Genomic DNA, 21,255 nt, shown 5'->3' on the forward strand with positions numbered 1-21,255 from the left:
ATTTTTTTTAATGATATTTCAAATACATATCATTCATAATATTTTCATAATATCGGTTTTTTTCCGATTATTATTTTATGAATATTAGCCATTTTATTGTAAGGCTATTTTCTAGAGATATGTCAAAGTGTTCAATTTTTTTTTAGAAATAGTATCGAAATTCTTTTGTTACTGCCATTTTCATTATTTGAGCAGCTACAACAAACTGAAAATTAAAAAATGCCTGAATAAAAATATGCAGAAGTTATTTGCATATATGGTATATATATATATATTTTTTTTTTGTAAATGAATACATATACACTAAAAAATAGAAAAGATGAATTTTAAAAATACATCTGCTTTTTTTTGCATGGTGATTTTTTTAATGCATATTTTCTCATTTTTTGTACATATTTCAGAATTTTTGACATTTTCTAAGATTTCTACTGCTACTATTCTGGAGTGTTTAATGCATATTTTGGGATTTTCAGTGCATATTTTGCATTTTAAGTGCTTACTTTTGTACTTTTAAGTGCATATTTGCATATTTTTAGAGCATATTGTTACGATCTGTAGGCGATAAATGGCGCGATTTATTCGATGGCTCTCAGAAATATCGAAATCGGTTGATGCCGGTTTCGGTTCATCGGAGGAAGATGCTATTGGTGAGAACATTCCAGAAAGTCCCGCCCCTCCAGACATTGGTTCAACCCCCTCCGTACGGTAGCGCCGCTGACTAGGAAACTGTAAAATAGAATTTTGTGGAATGTTCTTTTTCTCGAAGTTTCTTCAGGGTTATAAATAGTGCGGCACTCACAAGACAGGCTAGAGGCAGACACAAGGAAATTCAGTCAATTGTGTTTAAACTTTGCGAGAAAGTTGTTAGCTCTCTGATTAACTTGTAAATACGTGTAAATTGCTGTTCTGTAAATAAATCTGTGTTTGTCTGCCGAACCGCTTCTTGTTTTGCAATCTCGAAGTCTTGTGGAAAATTATCCGGAACAATATTTTGTGCCACTTTTTTTGTGCATATAATACGGGCTCTATTCATCAGACTATAAAATGTATTCACGGGCATACAAATAGCTACATTCTAAGGGTAAACATTCTTTGAAAAATTTTATGCGGAAAAAGCAATACAGTAGACTCTTACTAATTCGGCATATATCAGACCAAGAAGTGCCGGATTATCGAAATCACTGGATTACTAGAAGTCAATTGAAAAAGCCCATTCGAATAATATAAACTTCTGTGCACAGATGCAGTGGCATGTTTTCCTCTTCTATGCTCGAAGAAAACCCACCTAAAAACCGCCAGATTACTGGATGGGCCGGATTATCAAGAGTCTACTGTACCACTAATGTGCCTAAGTAGAAAATACATAAACATCAAAATTTAATTCATTAAATGAATTAAAAAAATATTCCCATGGTTGTTTTGTAGTTTGTACAGTAAAGATACAAGACAGCTACTGTGTTATTTAAGCAAATAATAAACTTACAAAACATCCAGATAACGAAAAAAAAGCATACATTACAAGGTTATAGAACGCAACTAGGTAAGCAAAAATCACCATACAACCAATGCCCGGAACTCAAGTGGTTAGGTGCTGGGGGGGAGGGGGGCTACGTGCTGTGTCATGAAAAGATGAGAAACAAGACAGACAGAGAGAAATGTAAAAGACATCAATGAATTTAAGGAAAATGTTTCATTAACAAACTTCCAATTCCACAGAAGCATCACAGCAACTGTTCAAAATTGCGGTCACCAACAGTGATGCAGGCTTCTGGCACCTGGGTCATTCCATTTCACATCACCCGGCAAAATGCCAAAATGACGCCCATAGTCTCAGATTTCAATGATTTTTTTTTATTTGTTGCTTTTACCATCCTTATTAACCGTGTGAAATATTATTTGCATATCTCTAAAACTTTTTGAGAAATAAAATGTTGAAATTTATCAAAAAATGATGCAGACGACTTTTCCGAAGCTCAATTTTTAAGTGGAATTGTTTGAGAAAATAAATCATAACTTTTTCATACTTCTTTGAGATAAAAACTCTATGATGCGTACACACAGTCGATAAATGTTCAGAACTTCTCCACTCCTCAAGATCAAAAGATTGTTGTCCGATGGGTCCAATGATGTAATGGGTAACAGATTTTTCACTTTTGCGTAACACTTTTTATGACAGTCAGACCCAGTTTCTTTTCCAACACTATAAATTTCAAGTGTCTTTTCTGGCATTTTGCTTTGAATTCCAAAATGATACTAAATATTTAGCTGAAATGTAAATTATGTTATCATAAGAAATTTGCTAACCCTGGAGGCTACTTTATAGAGCACATTCTCTGTCAAGATCTACAAGATCATACTTGAGACTTAGGCAGACCTACATCATTTGATGGGTGAAAGACAGTTTAGTTCTAACACTTTTGTTTTAGTTTTCTCAATGAAGCAGCAGCAGTGACTTTATCATCACCTGCTAGGATGATAGTCTTGTAATTAAATAAGACACCAGCCGCCCTCTGAAGGACAAAGACCAGTGTGCCATAGTTTATATCTTCACAGAAGCTATTATTTTTTACAATCATCATCACATCAAGAAACATCACATCTAATATATCACCACCAAGCATTATATACATTAGGTTTTAATTCTACTCTCTTCCATCTGCCTCAGCTACAACAATCAGGTTGTATCTGATAATTATTTCATTCTTTGTGATTTGATGCCTCATATTCTGGCTTTTTATCAGTAATTTTAAATTATTTCTTGGGAAAAGACTATAGGCCTGCATTAAATATTATAATGTAGAATTTTTTGCCACACAAGTATAACCATTTCATATTTATCATACATATTAAATATATGTTTATTAAAATATATGCTGTAAAAATCAAATTTAAAAAAAAAATTTAACACTGTTTTGGTAAAATAACTTTATAATTAAAGTTAAAAAAACTTCAAAATACATCTATATATATGATTAATAATATTATCTGGATTTATCAAATACAAAATAATTCTTTATGCACAAATATAATATCATATTGCAAAAGTTCACCTTTGTTGCATCATAAGAAATATTTATACATCAATTAAAAGTGAAATTAATTATTCTTTTAATTATTTGGAATTTGAACACTTTTCTAGGAATCTGAACATGGTTTAATTTAAAAAATTATTTTATTCAACAATAAATGAATTTATCGCAAGTATGAATTTAAACGAAAACCTTTTTTTTCACCAACTCTGATCTGACACATTACATTAACATTTCTAATTATTTCATGAATCCATTTAATCCTAGAATTTTAAAATTTATTACTTGTTTTGAATTATTTGCATTAACTACTCATCAAACTGAATTTAGTGAACTGTAATAACTATATAAAAGTACATGAAAAATAAAATGTAAATTTCTTTTTATTAAGCATGAATCATTAAGTCAAAATGTACAAATTAATTAGACATATAAGTACAATTGTGTTTTGTTACTCAAATGTATTAACAGTCAAAATAATGTTTGCTCTTCTAAAGTCTTCTTTCTTAATATATTAACACAATTAAATTTTTAAAAAATTTCAAATTCATGCTGTGCATCCAAAAAAGTGTTTAAAAAATTGTGTTAAAAATAAAAAAATTAATTATTAATACAAAAATGAAATTTAAATGACTTTTTTCCTCTAAGGTTTACATTTTCTTTTTTATTCATAATCTGCTTTTTTTGTGAGCATTTTCGTGAAAATTTCTTTTGAATGTATTGAAAATCTGCAGTTCTGATATATTTTCATAAATAATATTGTTTGAATAGTTAGCCTTAGAGACGTCATTTGTGAGGTTAGAAAACATTTTTTTTCTCAAAAAGTTTTTGAGATATGGACATGAAATTTTGCATGGTCAACAAGGATGGTAGAAGTAATAAACAAAAAATAATAATTGGAATCTGGGATGATGGGTTGCATTTCAGTATCTAGTTGAATGATTTGAAATCGGAACGATCCAGTCTTATTTAGATGAATTTTGTGTTGAGAGCCAGAATAAACATATTAACGGTCAAAAAGCCATTATTTTTTTTCTCCAGTATTTTACTTCATATATTTAGGAGAAATTTAAAATAAAAGTTCTTTTGGTAACAGCTGTGCCTCTGGTCTAAAAATAAGTTAGAAAAATTGTATTTTTTCTGATGAAAAATTACACAAAAACAAAGTTTACATAATTTTTTTGCATGTAAATTTCAAATGTAAGTGTATGAATTATTTTCATTCATATTCTGTATGTTTTTGTGAACACTTTAGTGAAAATTTCACTTGAATATATTAAAAATTGAAAAAGTTACGATTTATTTTCTCAAACATGTCCACTTTAAAATTGAGCTTCGGAAAAGTCATCTGCATCATTTTTTGATAAATTTCGACAATTTTCTCAAAAAGTTTTAAAGATATGCAAATAATATTTCACACGGTTAATAAGGATGGTAAAAGCAACAAATAAAAAAAAAATCATTGAAATCTGAGACTATGGGTGTCATGGCCGGGTGATTTGACATGGAATAACCCACCTGTCTTGTAAGAAAACGTTGTTGGTACAATCTTTGGGCTTCCCTTGCATTGTCGTCTGCAGTCCTGTATGGGTACTGCAAATTCGTCTGTGCATACGCCGTGATACTGCGATGATCCACATCACAATGCTGATGGCTGCTGTGAACAGCATATTTATTATATTCGCTGAAAAACACCCTCTACAGTTTTACCCCTTGAGCTCTGCACAAGGGTTGTATGGTGATTTGTGCATGTTTAGTTGTGTTCTATCATCTCCTAACGTATGTGCTATGAGTTTTGAAATACCCTGTATATCAAAACAAACAAAAACTAAAAAGTCATACAAGTTCTTTTCATAAAGGTGGCTATACTTGAAACTGCAATTTTGTCAAAATTGTGGTTTGATCTTTTTTGTACAGACATGCTTGAGCATTTGAAGGAAGATTGAATGAATTTTGATTATGAATGCTTGCCCAAGCTGCACTTACAAAAGCAAAACTGAAGGTGTGTATAATGCAAATAGTTTGTGGCCAATATCAGCCGTCACACTTCAGTAAGCTCGGCTTGGGTACCTATACACAAGGACAAAACATTTTTTTTAACAAAGCGTTACGCAAATGCAACGTCCATCAAAAATGGTTTAAGTGTGTAAAACAATCACGTAATCATTGCAGAAAGCGTATCACACCATTGCAGTGCATAACAGAAAAACTGTCTTACCGCTTCTTCCTCGCGCTTTAATCTTTCTGCTTCTTCCTTTTTTGCTTTCTCTTCTTCCAGTTTTTGCGCTTTTACAGCTTGTCTCATGGACCTACGTCTCCCATTTGGAGCATCATTCTCAATAATCACAGATTGATTTGGTGTTTCTCTGGTACTACTGGGCACCTCTTCTGATCCACCCAAAGCAGCCACATTAGAGTCACCTGCTTCACTACCGCAAGGTCCTTCAGAAGCTTGAGTATCTATCTGAATTAAATTTGTGGACGACAATCCATTATTGCTGCATACCCCATTTAAGCTGAAGGGACTGTCAGAGTGATTAGGAGCTGTAATATTGAATAAAAATTTATTTAAAACTGGTGAGTAGAAATTAGAATAAATTTAGTTATTGATGTAGAAAAATAGGACAAAAATACAGTACAGTTTTAAGCTGAACTGCGGCAGAACCTCAGTTAACCAAGCTTCTATCAGCAAAGAGGGGTGCAGCCAGATTAAGGATGATTGATAATATGTTCGAATGAATGAATGAACAGCTGGCGGGGTCTGAACTGATCATGTGTTCAAGAAATGGAAACAAAATACACATTTAGTTAACAAAACAAGCAATTGGTAAGGGGAATTCAATGAATAACAAATTTATTAAACTGAATAATATCAAAAACTTGTTTTATCCAGCATGCTGAAAATCACTACACATTCAAAATCGAATAACTAGTCCTTCAATTATTCCAGCATGCCAGATTATGTATGGGAATACAGTAGCTAGATTATTATAACTTTTTCAATATACATGTATTCTCAAGTTTTCCTGTTTCAATTCAAAATATAGATTAGATATCTTACAAGAATCATACAATCTCAGTAACAGAATAACTAAAACTGAAATCTTGAAAAAATCGACACACAAAAAATTTTAATAAACCATATATCGCTGCAAATTTTGGCGAATACAGACATGCCAACATTGGCTTGAAGCTTGTCAGTAGTGATGAATGTTTAGCTTTGCCATTTTTGGGGGGGGGGGGGACAACAATCATAGTACAATAAAAAATAATCACTCAAAAACTCAATGTTTTTTAAAATTTTAATTAAAAGTTCATTAAATACAGCATCTCATTGGCACTGGAACGCAGAAGGCTCAGACCACATGAGCCCCTCCCCAACCTCTCGAAGCAACTTTCCGAGGTCGCCAAGTCCCTTAGTATAAATCATGAATATTCAATACAATCCTAACCTGCATACACTCTTGTGGACCATCTGTATATGGATGTCTATCAACCCCAGACCCCCCTCCATTTTCTTCGTATCAGAGCTCCTTCAGCGCCTAGGACAAAGAATTCTTTCCAACACAAGTTCAGCGAGGTCGACCATGCACTAAGCAGCAAATGAGGCTGGGTCTGGACCTGCCGCACCGAGAACTACTCAATAACCTGTTTTTAGCCCACAGCATGGGCGGTTTTGGCGGAAAACGGGTTTTTGCACATTTGGGCCATAGGCGGAGATTGACTTGGAAATCTGGGGGGAGGGGGGGCAAGGTCATTATTGCTGGAGGGGCACGATGATGATGATGATGTCAGCTCATATATACATTAGATCAGTCGACTCCACCTGTGACACTGGGCCCCCCCCCCATATCTCTGCCCATGATTTGGGCTCAAGTAGAGTGGCGGGTTTAGATGCAGCTTTACAGATTACATTCCGTGCACCGACAAAGCAGATCAGCTTAGATTTTGTCTTCTCTCTAACTCTCTCACATGGGTATTCATTATCATGGCAAAGATAAAGATATAAGAATAATAGATATAAGAATTTTTTAAGAATATAGGAGATGGAGTAGAAATTTGGAAGACTTAGTAGCTATGATAGACCAAATGAATGAATGCCAGAACTCTTCCATTGGACATTCCTGTTGCCGAAGCTATGATATACTGTAAATGTATTTTCAGGCTCCCTGTTATGATTCCAAACATAGGTCAGATTTTATGAAACTAATAAAATCTCATTAATAAAAAACCTAAAATTGAAATCTATGCAAAAAAAATCTTAATTAGGCATGCATAATCAAATATGAAGTTATCGTTTTAACTAACATGCACAACAGCCATCATCCTCCATCATAGAATCATCATGATCAGGTGTGGACTCCATGTCTGTATCTTCTGTTGCTGGATTCACACTGTTTCCGGTCATTGCTAGAAGATAATCAATGGTAGGAAGTAGAAGGCATCCCCTGCTGTGCATCGTACAAATGTTCATCTGGAAATCTCTCTTCTTTCCAAGTACATCCCCGTTCGCACTATGTTGAGAAATTATTTCAGAGAAATTAATTGGTGAATGTAAATTCATCAACTATGATGATTGCAAGCATACAGTAAAAGTTTGTTACTATGGACTTCAAAGTTGTAAGCCAATTTTGATCTTTTGCTCTGTCATGTCTTTTATTAGCAGAATACTTTGACTGTATGTATCTATATTTTATTATATATTATATTTTTGTAATCATTTCATTATTATATTCACAAATGAACAAGATTTCAATTGTGAAATTGAATTCTGGCTCCCACAACTGATTCCCTGAAACGTTTTTCGCATAAAATTCTGTATATTCATCAAAATGGAAAAATATGTGAAAAAGCATGATTCTGTTTTGAGTAGAAAGCTATGTATACCTGGGACAAGAAATTACCATGGACAAAGGAATCATTAATGAAATAAACAGAAGAATCAGGATCAGATGGAGTAATTTTGGCAAAAACTATAATTCTGAAGAGCCCCATATCATTATACCTTAAAAGAAAAGTGTTTAACCAGTGTGTGCTTCCAGCATTGACTTAAGGAGCTGAAACATGGACACTCACAAGCAAGACGATACTAAGACTACAGACTGCACAAAGGAGCATGGAAAGATGTATGCCAGGTATCACAAGGAGCTGCTGTGGTGGTTGAGTGGTCAGTGACAGACTCGCATCGCAAGGTCCCGGGTTCGAACCCCAGAAGGTGAATGTGGTGGCCATAGTGGTGGTTGGCTGAAGTTGGTTTTCTGTGGTTTCCAACTTTGAGGTGTGAATGCAAGCCGATCTCCCTCATTAAAAAGTCTCGCCGCAGAGAGCAACAGGCCTACAACAGTTAAAATCATCAAAAACATTAGACTTCAATCATAGTTCAAAAATATGCGGTAGATGGCAGCACTATACCAATCATCAAACAGAAACAAGTTTCACAACACGGACATGCACATTCCAACATGTGCCAATTCGTTAGAAGTTCCGCAGAGGAATATGGGTGGTTTAGTAGTAGTAGGTATCACAAGGAGAGATGGAAAATGAATAACACTGATGCGACCAAACAAAAGCAGCATTATAATTGGAAAATAATAGTCACTGGTCCGCTAAACAAAATATGTTCTGAATAATAATAATTTATTTTCCTAAATATATTATCATTTAGAAGAATTATAACCAACAACGGGTGCAAAAAGCCATAAAAAACAATTATAACTGCCAATGCTGATTCTGTGTCTTTATCGACAAAATAAAAAGTGTGAAGGTTTAAAGAGCCATTCCTTTTTGAATAACATTTTCAAAAAATATCTTGCAAAAGATGTATATGAATAGATGTTGGCTTCTGAAAAAGTATATTTTGAATGGTTTGATAAGATTCAAAGAGCAACCTTAATTAAGAAATAATTAAAATAAAATATCTTCATAAATATGAACATCTTTATGTTTTAGCTTACTCAGAAAAAAGAAGACATTTTCAGGTGTCAAAGCTTCCAAGACAAACAAAAAAAACTCTGGTATAATATGACCCTCTGGTGGGCGATGGAAAGGTCCGGGGGGATAGAAGCTACGGGTATAACATGGGATCCTGTGGGTTCGCTTGAATTGGGAGGGGGGGGGGCAATAAAAGAAACAAAATTCCTGAAGAGGGGGAGATTGGAACAAAAAGTTTGGGAAACTATGTTCTAGCGCAATGTTATTTTTAAAAAAAAATTCAATGCAGTAAAAATACTTTTTTGTTTCAAACATAATAAAATTTAAGTGACACATAAACAGTATACAAATACAAATACAACGCCACAACAGGCGAATTGCCCAACGAGGTGGCTGACTTAAGAACATCATGGATCCCCGAGCCATTTTTTGGAGGCCCTACCTACTACTGCTACACCCCAAATGCACCCCCCCACACGGAACCCCCCAACGAATCGGTACATGCGGGAATGTGCGTGTACGTGTAGTAAAACCTGACGTAAAGTTTGTTTCTGTGTAATGTTTGTTATGTGTAGTGCTGCCATCTGCTACCAGTTTTTTTTTTCTAACTATGAGTGTAGTGTTATGATTGAATGATTTATCGTTGTAGGACTGTTGCTCTCTGCGGCGAGACTTTTTAACAGGGAGATCGGCTCGCATTTGCGCCTTGAAGTTGGGAACCACAGAAAACCAACTTCAGCCGACCACCACTGTGGGGTTCGAACCCGGATCCTTGCATCGCGAGTCCGTCACTATAACCACTCGACCACCACAGCGGCATATGCACAGTAACATATGCACAGGATTTTCTTGGGAGAAGGGGTAATCTTTTACTCCCAGGAAGGGGAGTTAATTTTTCACTTCATGAAAACATGTTGATCTTGGTTCAGGGGTCCCCCCCCCCCGATCTTATTCCTGGGCACGCAAATATCGGAAAAATGATGGTTCTCATTATAGAAAGATATGAATTGCATGAATTGAGAACTCTATTTTTGGTACAAGATTCATTTCAAAAATTCATCCTGAATTAGAAAAAGAAGTTGTTTAATTTGTAGAAACATAAATGATTAGAATGGCATGCAAATGTCGGAAAAATGCTGATAAATTGAGTGGATGCTAAAGGATTGAGGCACCATTTAGTAAGCATACTGTATAATATGCAACATATCAAAACCAATTTTGTTTATAAATTTTTGAACTTCAGCAGAGAACACAGTTTTCAAAATATTTTTTACAGAAAAAAACATCTATCAGTTGACATTTAAATAACTGAGACAATATAAAATGACTGCATATAGGTGATTTTCTCATAAGAGATTTTTCCACAATCAATGTACCACTGGGGGAGGGGGGGCGCAAAGTTTTTCCCTACTAGTCCCAATTGCCACCACAATTTTTTCTGTGATTTGATTGTTTAATCAGTGGTCTCAGACCATCAATAATTTCCAACACCAAAAATTATATGATATCATGGAAAGAACCAAACATCTAAAATAGAAATATACTGGGACATATTGCAAAAAGGACAACAGACGACCATGAGTATTCTGGACTGGTACCCCCTGCTGTGTTAAATGTCAGAGAAGATGTTCTCAAACAAGATGAAGCACTGAGATCCGAAAAGTGGCTAGAGTCAACTGGATGGAAAGCATCAGACAAAGTAAAATGAAAAATTTAGAGACCTACATCCAGCAGTGGATTGAAAATGGTTGATAATGCTCAAAATAATGTATCCAACCGACAGACCAACTGAAATTCAGTTATCTCACTGCTCAATTCTATGGCTTTATGAACTCGTTAACATCCTTATGCTAAATGCTACATGATTAACTTTACAGAACAGCTATTTAAACGTATTCACAAGCACCGATTTAATTATACACATAAAAGTTGGCTTCTAACTAATACAAACAAGAGTTTGTCTTTTCTCTCAACTACTCAGTTTTGCTTTAGTGACGCTTTTATACAAGCAAGGAAAAGTCTAGACGTTTCTGCACCATTCTCATGAGATCCCATTTTTCCCTTTCAATAAATTTCTCCCTGCTATGATGTTGATAAATCATCTGAGTTGTCACTAAACTCGCCAATTTGCCACCAATCTAGCACGATTTACAGAGAAATGTGTTAATTTTCATTTTTACTTAAGATAATCACTATTTGAATAGCTTACCCCCGGAGGTAGTAAATTGTAACACAATTGACACGTTAAAATTAGCAGACAAAAAGAAATACGATAAACATGTTGGGGTAAATCGAGAAACTATCCATACTTAGAATAAGACAACCATAAGTATTCTTTATGGGCATTGTATAATATTTTATCATGTGTATATATTGTTTATAATTTTTGTTAATTGCATTTTTAATTGGGTTGCTGTATTTTTGAAATATATTACATCCATATTTTTATGGGCATCTTTTTCTCAGCCACCTCATTGGGCATTTTGCCTGTTGTGCCGTTGTATTTGTATTTGTATATATACACTATTTACAGGCAAAAAATGACATAACAAACGATAAATTAGGACTATTTACATAATTTTCATAACAATATTGTCACCTGAAATTTTATATGTGAGGTCACTAAAATAGTTTTCTGAGGATAACACAAAATTTTCAGAATTTGTGTCAGCATGTGCACTAACATAAAAAGGGGGTCAGTAAGCCCAGAAAAGAAGAAAAAATTATTTTAGGCTGTTTTTTGGCTCCTGGAAAATCTTACTGTGTGGGGTACCTAATTTTTGCACTATTATTTTTTTAAATTTGCCAAGACAACCATAGTGTTTTTTTATGGGCAGTGTATTATATTATATCATGTATATATAGTTTTTGGTCTATATAATTGCACTTTCAATTTAGTTGCTATATTTTAGAAATATGTGACAGTCATATTTGTTATGGACATCTTTTTTCAGCCACCTTGTTGGGATTTTGTTTGTCTTTCTATTATTGGTATGTCTTTTCACAACAAAAGACATTGAATTATTTTACCCCAAATGAAAGATACACAAGCACTTGCTGATTGGACACCCAATTGGTGCCTGCCACACGCCTAAAGGAAAATTCTATGGCTTTTGCTTGATTTATTCAGAGACATTTCATTTAACACTCGTTATTTGGTGACATCACGGGCAATTCAACACTCATTTTCTTGGTGACCTCTACGATCTATCACTTATTTTGTGTAATAGCTCTTTGGATTGCAAAATGAAATTGATCCTTAAAAAAATCAGTGACCCTCTTCTCGAATTGTGTGACCCTTTTCCCATTTCATGACTTTCCCCTGATGGTAGACACGAATAGAAAATAAATCAAAACAAACCAATTTGAAAAAGAGTATTATTTTCCACAGAGTATTTGCACTTCAATTTCAATGTATACAAAAACGTTCTTCATAAAGAATACATTCACTCACAGAGCTCAGAAGTAGTAAGATAAGACAAAAGAGGGGTTCAATTACCAATAGATCACCATGTCACCCTTTTCAATACTGTCCAGCGGTATCAAAGCCAAAGGAGTTGCAGGTAATTTTTTAATTTTTTTATCATCCGAATCTATGCTTTCGTTCAAGTCAATGTTGTTACATTTTCGGATGTTGTCCAAAGATACAAACTGAAAATAGAAAATGTTTGATTTGAAAAAAATAATTTTTTTTTTCCAAACAAGAGTACACTGTTTATCATTTTTATTACTTCTGTTTTTCAGAATGTCATTTCAGATTATGGGAAACAAGAATTCTATAAAATTAAAGAATATTCTACCTCCACATTCCTTCCCGCATGAATATTTTCTCGTCGTCTTGTTGTTGTTGGCTCTGATTGTTCTGATGAGGTTGATGCTAAAGCAGATCTGCTGAAATTTTAAATTTTAATTATAAATAACACCTTATAAAACAAGAACTAATTAACACTGAATCCAATTTCGATTTTTTTTTTTTTTTTTATGGCACAATGGTCTATCATGCTACAATTGTTTCATCACATAAGTTTAAAACGAGACCGATGAATCTTACCTTTAATAATTTGGTTAGGCAACTCTTGTTTTTGTATAATGGGGAATTTTTAGCAACACTATCACCAGTTCCACAATGACTGTTTTTTCAGAAGTTTTTTTTTGTTTTTATCCCCTTTAATCATTTGATAATTTTTGTCGCACCATAGTCATTTTCTGCACATGAGGGCAAAATAGGCTAATTTTTTTCATTTATGACCATGTGAATATATAAAACATAGCATATACCCACTTCTCCACCTCTGTTGACTTATACAAATGCAAATTGCCCAATGAGTTGGCTGAAAAAAAATGCCCATAAAAAATATGGATGCCAAATATAGCCAAAATACAGCAACCCAATATCAAAGTATATATCACAAAAGAAAGAACTAATAATACTATATAATACACTGCCCATAAAAAAATTATGGTTGTCTCATCCAAGTATGGATAGCTCCTTGATTTACCCCAATATGTTTAGCGTATTTCTTTTTCAAACGTGTCAGTTGTGTTAGAATTCACACAACCCCTGGAGGTAAGCTATTCTATTTATTGACAACCCTATTAGAGAAAAACTCCTTGTGACACCACGACATGGAACTGGTGTCCCCTTGTCAAGGCAGTAGAGATTGACGATGTATAAATAACTCATGGTCCATAAATAATCATGGTGAGTTACGTGGGAAAAATTTAAATGAATGGTGGCTGTGCAGCACATTCATAGTTCTATTCATTCACATGATTTGAAGAAAACATTATCAACAATCATAACATATTATTTTGTTACAGATCAAGTAATTTGAATCACTCATGTCATTGCGACATACATACACACTAAATCCTGAAGCACCCTTTCTGTTTTTGCATGCATGATACTGGAAAGAAGATAGTTTTCTTCTTGTAGCCACAGCTGTTTTATCTGAAGATGTCACTCTGCTATTTATACAAAGGTTTTTAACAAATGGCTAATGAGAAAATGAATACAGGAAAAAAAATTCAACTGCTTTCACGAGAAAATCGAACCATGTCTTCTTGCATGTGGGGCAAGCACACTAGACCACTTCTCTATGAACGCAACAAACTTCTTTTGGTGAAAATTCTTTCATGAAAATTTTGGTGTTACGAAATGAAAAGGAAGAAAACTGTTTTATGAAGCCCACTAAATGTATTTTAATGTGATTGCGGAAAATATTTAAAGCATGTATTGGTAGAGGGGAAAAAATTTTCAATTTTTACAGAATAATTAACATGTAATATAAATAGCAACATTATATGTATGAATAAAACAATCAAATGGAATAAAAAATTTAAACAATCTATTTATAGTCAATGAAATCACTCAGTTACCTGTTGGTATAACACAGCGGTTCTCAACCTTTTTTGACTCGCGAAGCCCTTTTTGACATACCATTTCTAAGGCGGATCCCCTTAGGCCTCATTTTTTGTTTATTTATCAAATTTACTGATTTATTCTATTTTCCTCAAGCTGCCGCTGTAATGTATAACCCCTGGGCCTCATGTTACCTTATTCCGATGTTTCGTCACCCACTATAACCTCCCTTGTTGACAAGCTAAAACTAGGTCCTTCCCCCGAATGAGACCTGGTTATGTCATTACGATTTTTTTTTTTATTCATTATGTCTCTTGTATGTATGATTATTCATTTATGAAATAATTATATTCAAATACCTTGTCTAATTAGCGGAGGGCCATAGACTTCCGCTAGTTCCGAACATCCTTTCTCTTGGTCTCACCAACAATAAGCCTACCGAAACTGTGGGGAAAGTCCGGCCGTCTTATTGCACTGATCTGTTGCCATCCAGAATTAGAGTACTCGAAGTAATGGTTTCTATGTGCTGATATGCAAATAAAAGAAATGACGTGACAGTTTTCTTGATGTGCCGGAAGAAATGCGTTCTTCCACTGTTCTCGGCTAGTATAAATGGGCTAGGATAAACCAAAAGCGTGGCATTCAATCTTCTAACTTCATTCAGTTCTGTCTATACTTACTCCACTCTTCGGAGCTGATGGGTGAATAACCTCTACTAACAACTAGCTGTTGTTGTTGTTGTAATGTTACTAATGTCGTAAAAAGGTGACCTTGAGCTAGGCTACTCTTGCTGGTTTGGGTAGAAACAGAATCTTCTAGTCAACTAATAGTTATTTACCATGCATTCTAGTCAGTTGGAAAATGTTTTTTTGAAAGAGCCAGGTGATCCATAAAATACTACATCAATCTGTAGGTATGTTCTACCAAGGTCTACAACATTGTATTGATGATCGTTAGCATGCTTCGTCGGTGGACGTGATTCAGCGAATTATAATAATTGTACAACTTCGGAAAGGTGCTCTGACTCCTATATGTACCCGAGGTGAACTTTCTCAAGTCATCAACATTATTTGTCTCACTTGAAAACTGGATACAACGTTCTCGACGTAGGACTTACAAGTTGTTCTATAATGCCTCACTGATAATAGGAGATGACCCTCAGCTGTATTGGGTGAGACCCTTCATGTTATTTTGCGAATCAGTTGTTGCCAATGTTGATTTTGGAACTAACATGTTTTATATTGGACTCTAACATGTAACTTGTTTAAAATGTTGTAACAATAAATGTTTTGATTTGGAACTTGCCTATTTCACTTATTATTGCCTGATGAATTAATTGGATCCTTGAATCATGGGAAGGTAGCATGTAATACGCTACACCGTGGGGGCTCCAGTTGAGAACAGCTGGTCTAACAAGCCAATAAACTTTCACATAAAACCAAAAGATGAGAAAAATTTAATTTGTATTTATAACTGAAGACCACAAAATTATCCAAAATTATGTCAGCATGTCTGTTAACATAGAAAGGGGCCCCTAAGTCAAAGAATACACTATTTTGGTCCTATTTTGTACAGCAAAAAAAATGCTCCAAGAAATTTTGTTAGCTAATTTATTTTTATAATTTGTCAAGCCCTGGCAGTCACATCAATTGAAAAATGTGTGGTACAAAAACTACCGAAAAAGCTAATTGTGAAGGGTTCTGAAAACACAGATGCACACCATGAGCCGCTGTGGTGGTCGAGTGGTTATAGTGACGGACTCACATCGCGAGGATCCGGGTTCGAACCGCCACAGTGGTGGTCGGCTGAAGTTGGTTTTCTATGGTTTCCAACTTCAAGGCGTGAATGTGAGCCGATCTCCCCGTTAAAAAGTCTCGCCACAGAGAGCAACAGACCTACAACGTAACAAATATTCAATCATTACACTTCACTCACAGGTTGAAGTACAGATGGCAGCACTGAAATATCAAGCACAACACTAGCTACACACTCAGACTGTTAGGTGCACTCACTTTGTTCCAGACTCTGCCACGAAACTGGGCTGGAAGAGATCTCGGCAACGGGATAAGTCCAGTGGCAGAGCCCCTGGCGTTCATTCAGATGGATTTCATATAGCCACCTTCTCTAAATTATGCTCCCAAACCAGGGTTGGGTTTTTGACGTCAAAAACTGGTTTTTGACATGACAAGTGTCAAAAACTGGTTTAAACTGTCAAAAACTGGTTTAAACTGTCAAAAACTGGTTTAAACTGTCAAAAACTGGTTTAAACCATCAAAAACTGTCGAAAACCGTCAAAAACCTAAATGAATGCCTTTTGATAATGTTTTGAACATAATAGGTGTACAACATGATGAAAAACTTACTTTTTGGCATATTACAATGCTTTATTTTTAAACATTAATTTATTACAATAATTAAAACAAAATATTAATTATAATTTGCACTTTTGAATTTTTCAACATATCTAGTCTAGAACATATAAAATATAATTTTATGGTTTATTTATCTAAGCTACTCATTACCTGTGTTCAATTTGTTAAGTGGATTAGAGCTGCTTATTCAAAATATGTATGATAGGGCATCAGGGTTAGGTTTTTGACCCCAGAAACTAACTCGGTATTAAAACTATCAAAATCTTACTGTCAATGATGTCAAATAGTTTTTGTTAACTTGATAGATATGTTAAATAACAAAATACTTACTTTTATTTAGATTAAAGGGTTTTATATTCAGAATTATAATTACTGAGGAAAAATATATATTTTGATATTTTAAATTTTCTGATCTGCCCAAAATTTTATTCCATATAAAATTTCTGACGCAGCATCTGTTAATGCACTAACTGAACTCATTTATTTTCGCCTGAAAATTTCTTAGATCAGTGTGTATAAATTCACACAGCTTTAAAGAGTATTTTCAACCAAAGCAGAGCTGACAAGACTTGATACCCAAAGCATTTGTTTTGCACGTTTGAATACAGCTTCAATTGGAAAACCATTGCATTATAAATACTAGTAAATGTACCATATCATAGTAAAAAAGTAAGAATAAACCAAGTTTGACATATACAAGCTAGCATTGCCAAATTAAATGACATTTTAGTCCTACAATTTAGTATTTTGATCGCTAGATATATTTCAATGTTATGTGCAATAAGAGCATTGTTTTAAGTATCAGTGGTTATCTAGATAATTTAATAATAACAGAAATCAACATTACATACATGATGTAATAAACTTTTTTAAACACTTATCTGTTGTAAAAAGAGTACAGCAGATAGTTTATATCAATGCATATATATAAGCAGTTGAAGAAATTTTGGAAGGTCAAGAATCATCTTGAATCAAAGAATGTCAAATCGTTCCACAGTTTTCCATTCAATGTTCATGTTATGCTTTATTCAAATTTTATAAGAAAAAAAACCATATATTGTCCAAAATAATTCTGTCGGGAGTAGAAAATTATTTTAGAATCTTATTAAATATTTATTCTTTGTATAACATAGTCACTTTAAACATTACATGCAATTAACGTGTGCATTTTCAATGGGAATTTTTATATCGAAAAGCAATATTTGAGGTTTTTGACAAAGGTTTTTGACGGAGGGTTTTTGACGTGACAGTTTAAACTGCGGTTTAAACCGTCAAAAACTGCCATGTGTCAAAAACCTGCCAACCCTGCAAACTAATCTCATAAAAATCATAACAAGCCTTGACTGTATTGAGGATTTTTGGTTGTTATAACGAGCCTTGACTGTATTGAGGATTTTTGGTTGTTATAACGAGCCTTGACTGTATTGAGGATTTTTGGTTGTTATAACGAGCCTTGACTGTATTGAGGATTTTTGGTTGTTATAACGAGCCTTGACTGTATTGAGGTTTATCAAATGATTTTGGGTTGTTATAACGAGCCTAGACTAATGAGTTTATCAAAAAACAACCCCCCCATCATTCCACGGAAACAAATGTTTTATTGAAAGGTATGGTATATTGAAGGTGTTATATGAAAAGTTCTGAAAAAAAAATTACCATCTTAAGAGAATTCTGTATTTGAATGGGATAAAAAAACTACATAAATTTTGATTAACTATTTTGTCATAATGTAATCAGTTGAAATGAAAATGCATGCAGACCTATGTATGAATGTTTGGAGATGTAATAAAACTTCTCTTTTGCAGACACCAGTGGGACAAAAGAAATTGTCCGTAAAAGAGGGGACTTATTAAAGTGTTTGAAACAAAACTTATGATTCACCTGCAAAACAGGGGTGACTGTTAAGAGGAAGTTTTGTTTTATATCAAGGAACCAAAGCAGAATAGGCTGAAATCTGTGACGTACGTCATAGAACAATTAGTGTTACTGCAGTACAAGCTGGGAGAATTTTAAGAAAACAAACTGTTGGATTTTTACCACAGAACATTTCCAGTCAGCCAAGGGCTCATTGCAGAACAATACAAGACATTCTGCTTTGAGGTATATCAAGGGTAATTGTACATTATATCACCTTAGAGCAGTGATGGGCAAACTTTTTTAGAAGAAAAACAAAAGAAAAAAATTTTGGCAGAACATACATATTCGCACATTGATTCATACCTTATTCCCCCTGCATTAGTCGGCATGCCATAAAACTCGAGGGACATCAGTTTTTCTAATGTTAGGGTCTAGTCCGTTCCTGTCGCACCAGGAAAAGAAAGGTTTAATACGGGTCACCATATGCATTTAGACAATTCAATGGATTTTTAAAATAAAGATACAGTAACTAAGGAATTCCCAGAATCTGTGACTCCAATTTCCTGGCATGCTGGTCTCGCTCTTTGTTTCCCGGCATGCCAGGTGCAGAGGGGAAATACAAATTGGAATTTTATTCTTAGAAATGAAGTGGCAGAATGTGTTGTATACTTTGAAGATTACCACGGTTTCATTGCAAATGAGACAATGGATTATCCTTTACAACTGTGAAAAAATAAATGCAGTAAGTACATTTTAACAACTTTAGATGCATATTTATTGCATTGCATGTATGTTCCATTTGTCAGAACTATATTTTCCATATGCAAAAAAGGAATCACTCTCCTTAAATGAGTTCTTTTTAAACAGTTAAATTAAACATTTCTACACCATTATTTTGAAAACTGTAGCAGACCGAATAAAACCTCTAAGCCATAGTTTGCCCATCACTACTCGAGAGGATGGATTCAGTTTACTTCCTTGCAAAGAAAAAGACAGGCAGTAGAGTTTGGATTGAATGATTTCTGTGTTCATTATAATGAAAAAAATAATACCATATCAGATGAAAAATAAAAAATTTGGGACTTATCATAACTCTCGTTACAATGGAATGGTCACAATATTGCATGGTCATTATATCAAGTGTCAACTGTAGTGATAACTGATACGATTTTAATAACAAAAGGAATTCAAAATCATAAAAATGAATAACAATTTCAAACAAAGACAGTGCATTATTTGCTAAAACAGATCAATTTACTTACTTTTCTTGAATTAATTGATTGTACAGCCGTTGCGCTAGATTATACAAATATTCCACCTAAAATTGAAAAAATAAGACAAAACTGAAACTAAGTAAAATGAAATAAATATAAAATTAACATTCAATGTTCAAATAAACAACAACTTAATCAATTTGAATAATGGTCCCAAAATCAAATTGGTCACCTTAATCAATCTGAATTGAATATGCTGTCCCATAAATTTGGACTGATATAAAAAAGCAACAACAAATAGCATACCATGCTGCGGTTTGTGCCACTGGACTTGTCTAAGAATAAGATTTTTTTGGGCACAATATAAAACAAAGTCAAAATTCTAGTGACAGATAATTCTATTTAGAAAAACCTTACAAAATATATGAGAAATATCTATATTACAACAACTTGGCATTACAGAATGGCAATAGATAGATGAATATCCATAAGGAACCAATTCTGTGTGCGTTATCAAATGGTGTGGTAAAGTTATCCATGTCAATACTATTGACACATTAGATTCATCACATATTACTTTACTGCACATCAACTCGTGTCATATATAGCCATACTGCAATTTCCAACCAATGGAGTTGGGTGGGAAATGAAGGCGCCATCTACCGGTAGTTGCTCCAGGCTTGGTAGATAAAGAATTTGTTTCCGACGTTTCAAAAAAAGTGAGATTTTAATGTATTCGCACAGCTGAAGGACCAATCAACTTTGTGCAATTAATGTATAAGTACGTAACATTGACAGTTCAGGTGGTATTTTTTCACAAATACAGATTTGAAATGCATTAAATTTACATTTCAATTTTTATATAATTCTAAAATGTATTTTACCAGATTTGAGTGGAACTGAGTACCAAAATAAATATGCATAAATGATTATTACACTTCCAAGAAAAAATATATTTCTCACCTTTTTACCAAATACGGATGTGGAACCCTGTATGAGAAGAGCTGCTTCAGCAAAATTAAATGGAACTCCAGCTTGAAGCTGTAGGCTTGCTGTCGCCAACTAAGGAAATAAATAAAAAAGAAACCCTCATCAAATGGGAAAACCAAATAAAAACTAAGTATGCTTCTGTATGAGGTTTTGAATTTTCTGCAAAGAAAACAAAGTTTTAAATTTTTTTAAAGTTCACTACAATAAAGAATTATACATTTATTAGCGCAAATTATTGGCCAATGAATCTTATGAGTGATTTTTTTTCCCTTCTCAGATTGAAAAAAAATGATTTTTTTTTTTAAATAACCTATTAAAAAATTGATTTTTAATGTTCACTCTCAAGCAGTTTGTTTATATGGTGATGCGAAACAGTCAAATTGCTTCATTACAGTAATTCACAGTAGATAATTCATTCTGGAATCACATCTATTAACTGAAACACTATTTCCCCATAGGTTTTTAATGTAAACTAGGTAATGTATAGAAGTAACTATCAT

At 33.8% G+C, this 21,255-nt stretch overlaps 1 protein-coding gene across 5 annotated transcripts in view; it reads right to left on the minus strand.

The window, feature by feature from the left end:
* The window catches only part of LOC149078352 (condensin-2 complex subunit H2-like), a 47,718-nt gene that overhangs the window by 20,987 nt on the left and 5,476 nt on the right, over positions 1-21,255 (minus strand). For 4 of the 5 annotated variants that reach the window (XM_089242001.1, XM_089242003.1, XM_089241999.1 and 1 more), the window contains exons 3-8: positions 20,729-20,827; positions 19,814-19,869; positions 12,761-12,851; positions 12,460-12,611; positions 7,338-7,543; positions 5,248-5,573 (exon numbers count right to left, since the gene is read on the minus strand). In XM_089242001.1, coding sequence (XP_089098127.1) covers positions 5,248-5,573; positions 7,338-7,543; positions 12,460-12,611; positions 12,761-12,851; positions 19,814-19,869; positions 20,729-20,827 — 930 coding nt within the window. The remainder of the gene's footprint in view (positions 1-5,247; positions 5,574-7,337; positions 7,544-12,459; positions 12,612-12,760; positions 12,852-19,813; positions 19,870-20,728; positions 20,828-21,255) is intronic. The other variant, XM_089242000.1, reaches the window with a different exon arrangement.

This window comes from Pholcus phalangioides, unplaced genomic scaffold (genome assembly GCF_987345545.1).
Source record: "Pholcus phalangioides strain wild (caught in Gottingen) unplaced genomic scaffold, Ppha-v1.0 ptg000014l_1, whole genome shotgun sequence".
NCBI lineage: Eukaryota > Metazoa > Arthropoda > Arachnida > Araneae > Pholcidae > Pholcus > Pholcus phalangioides.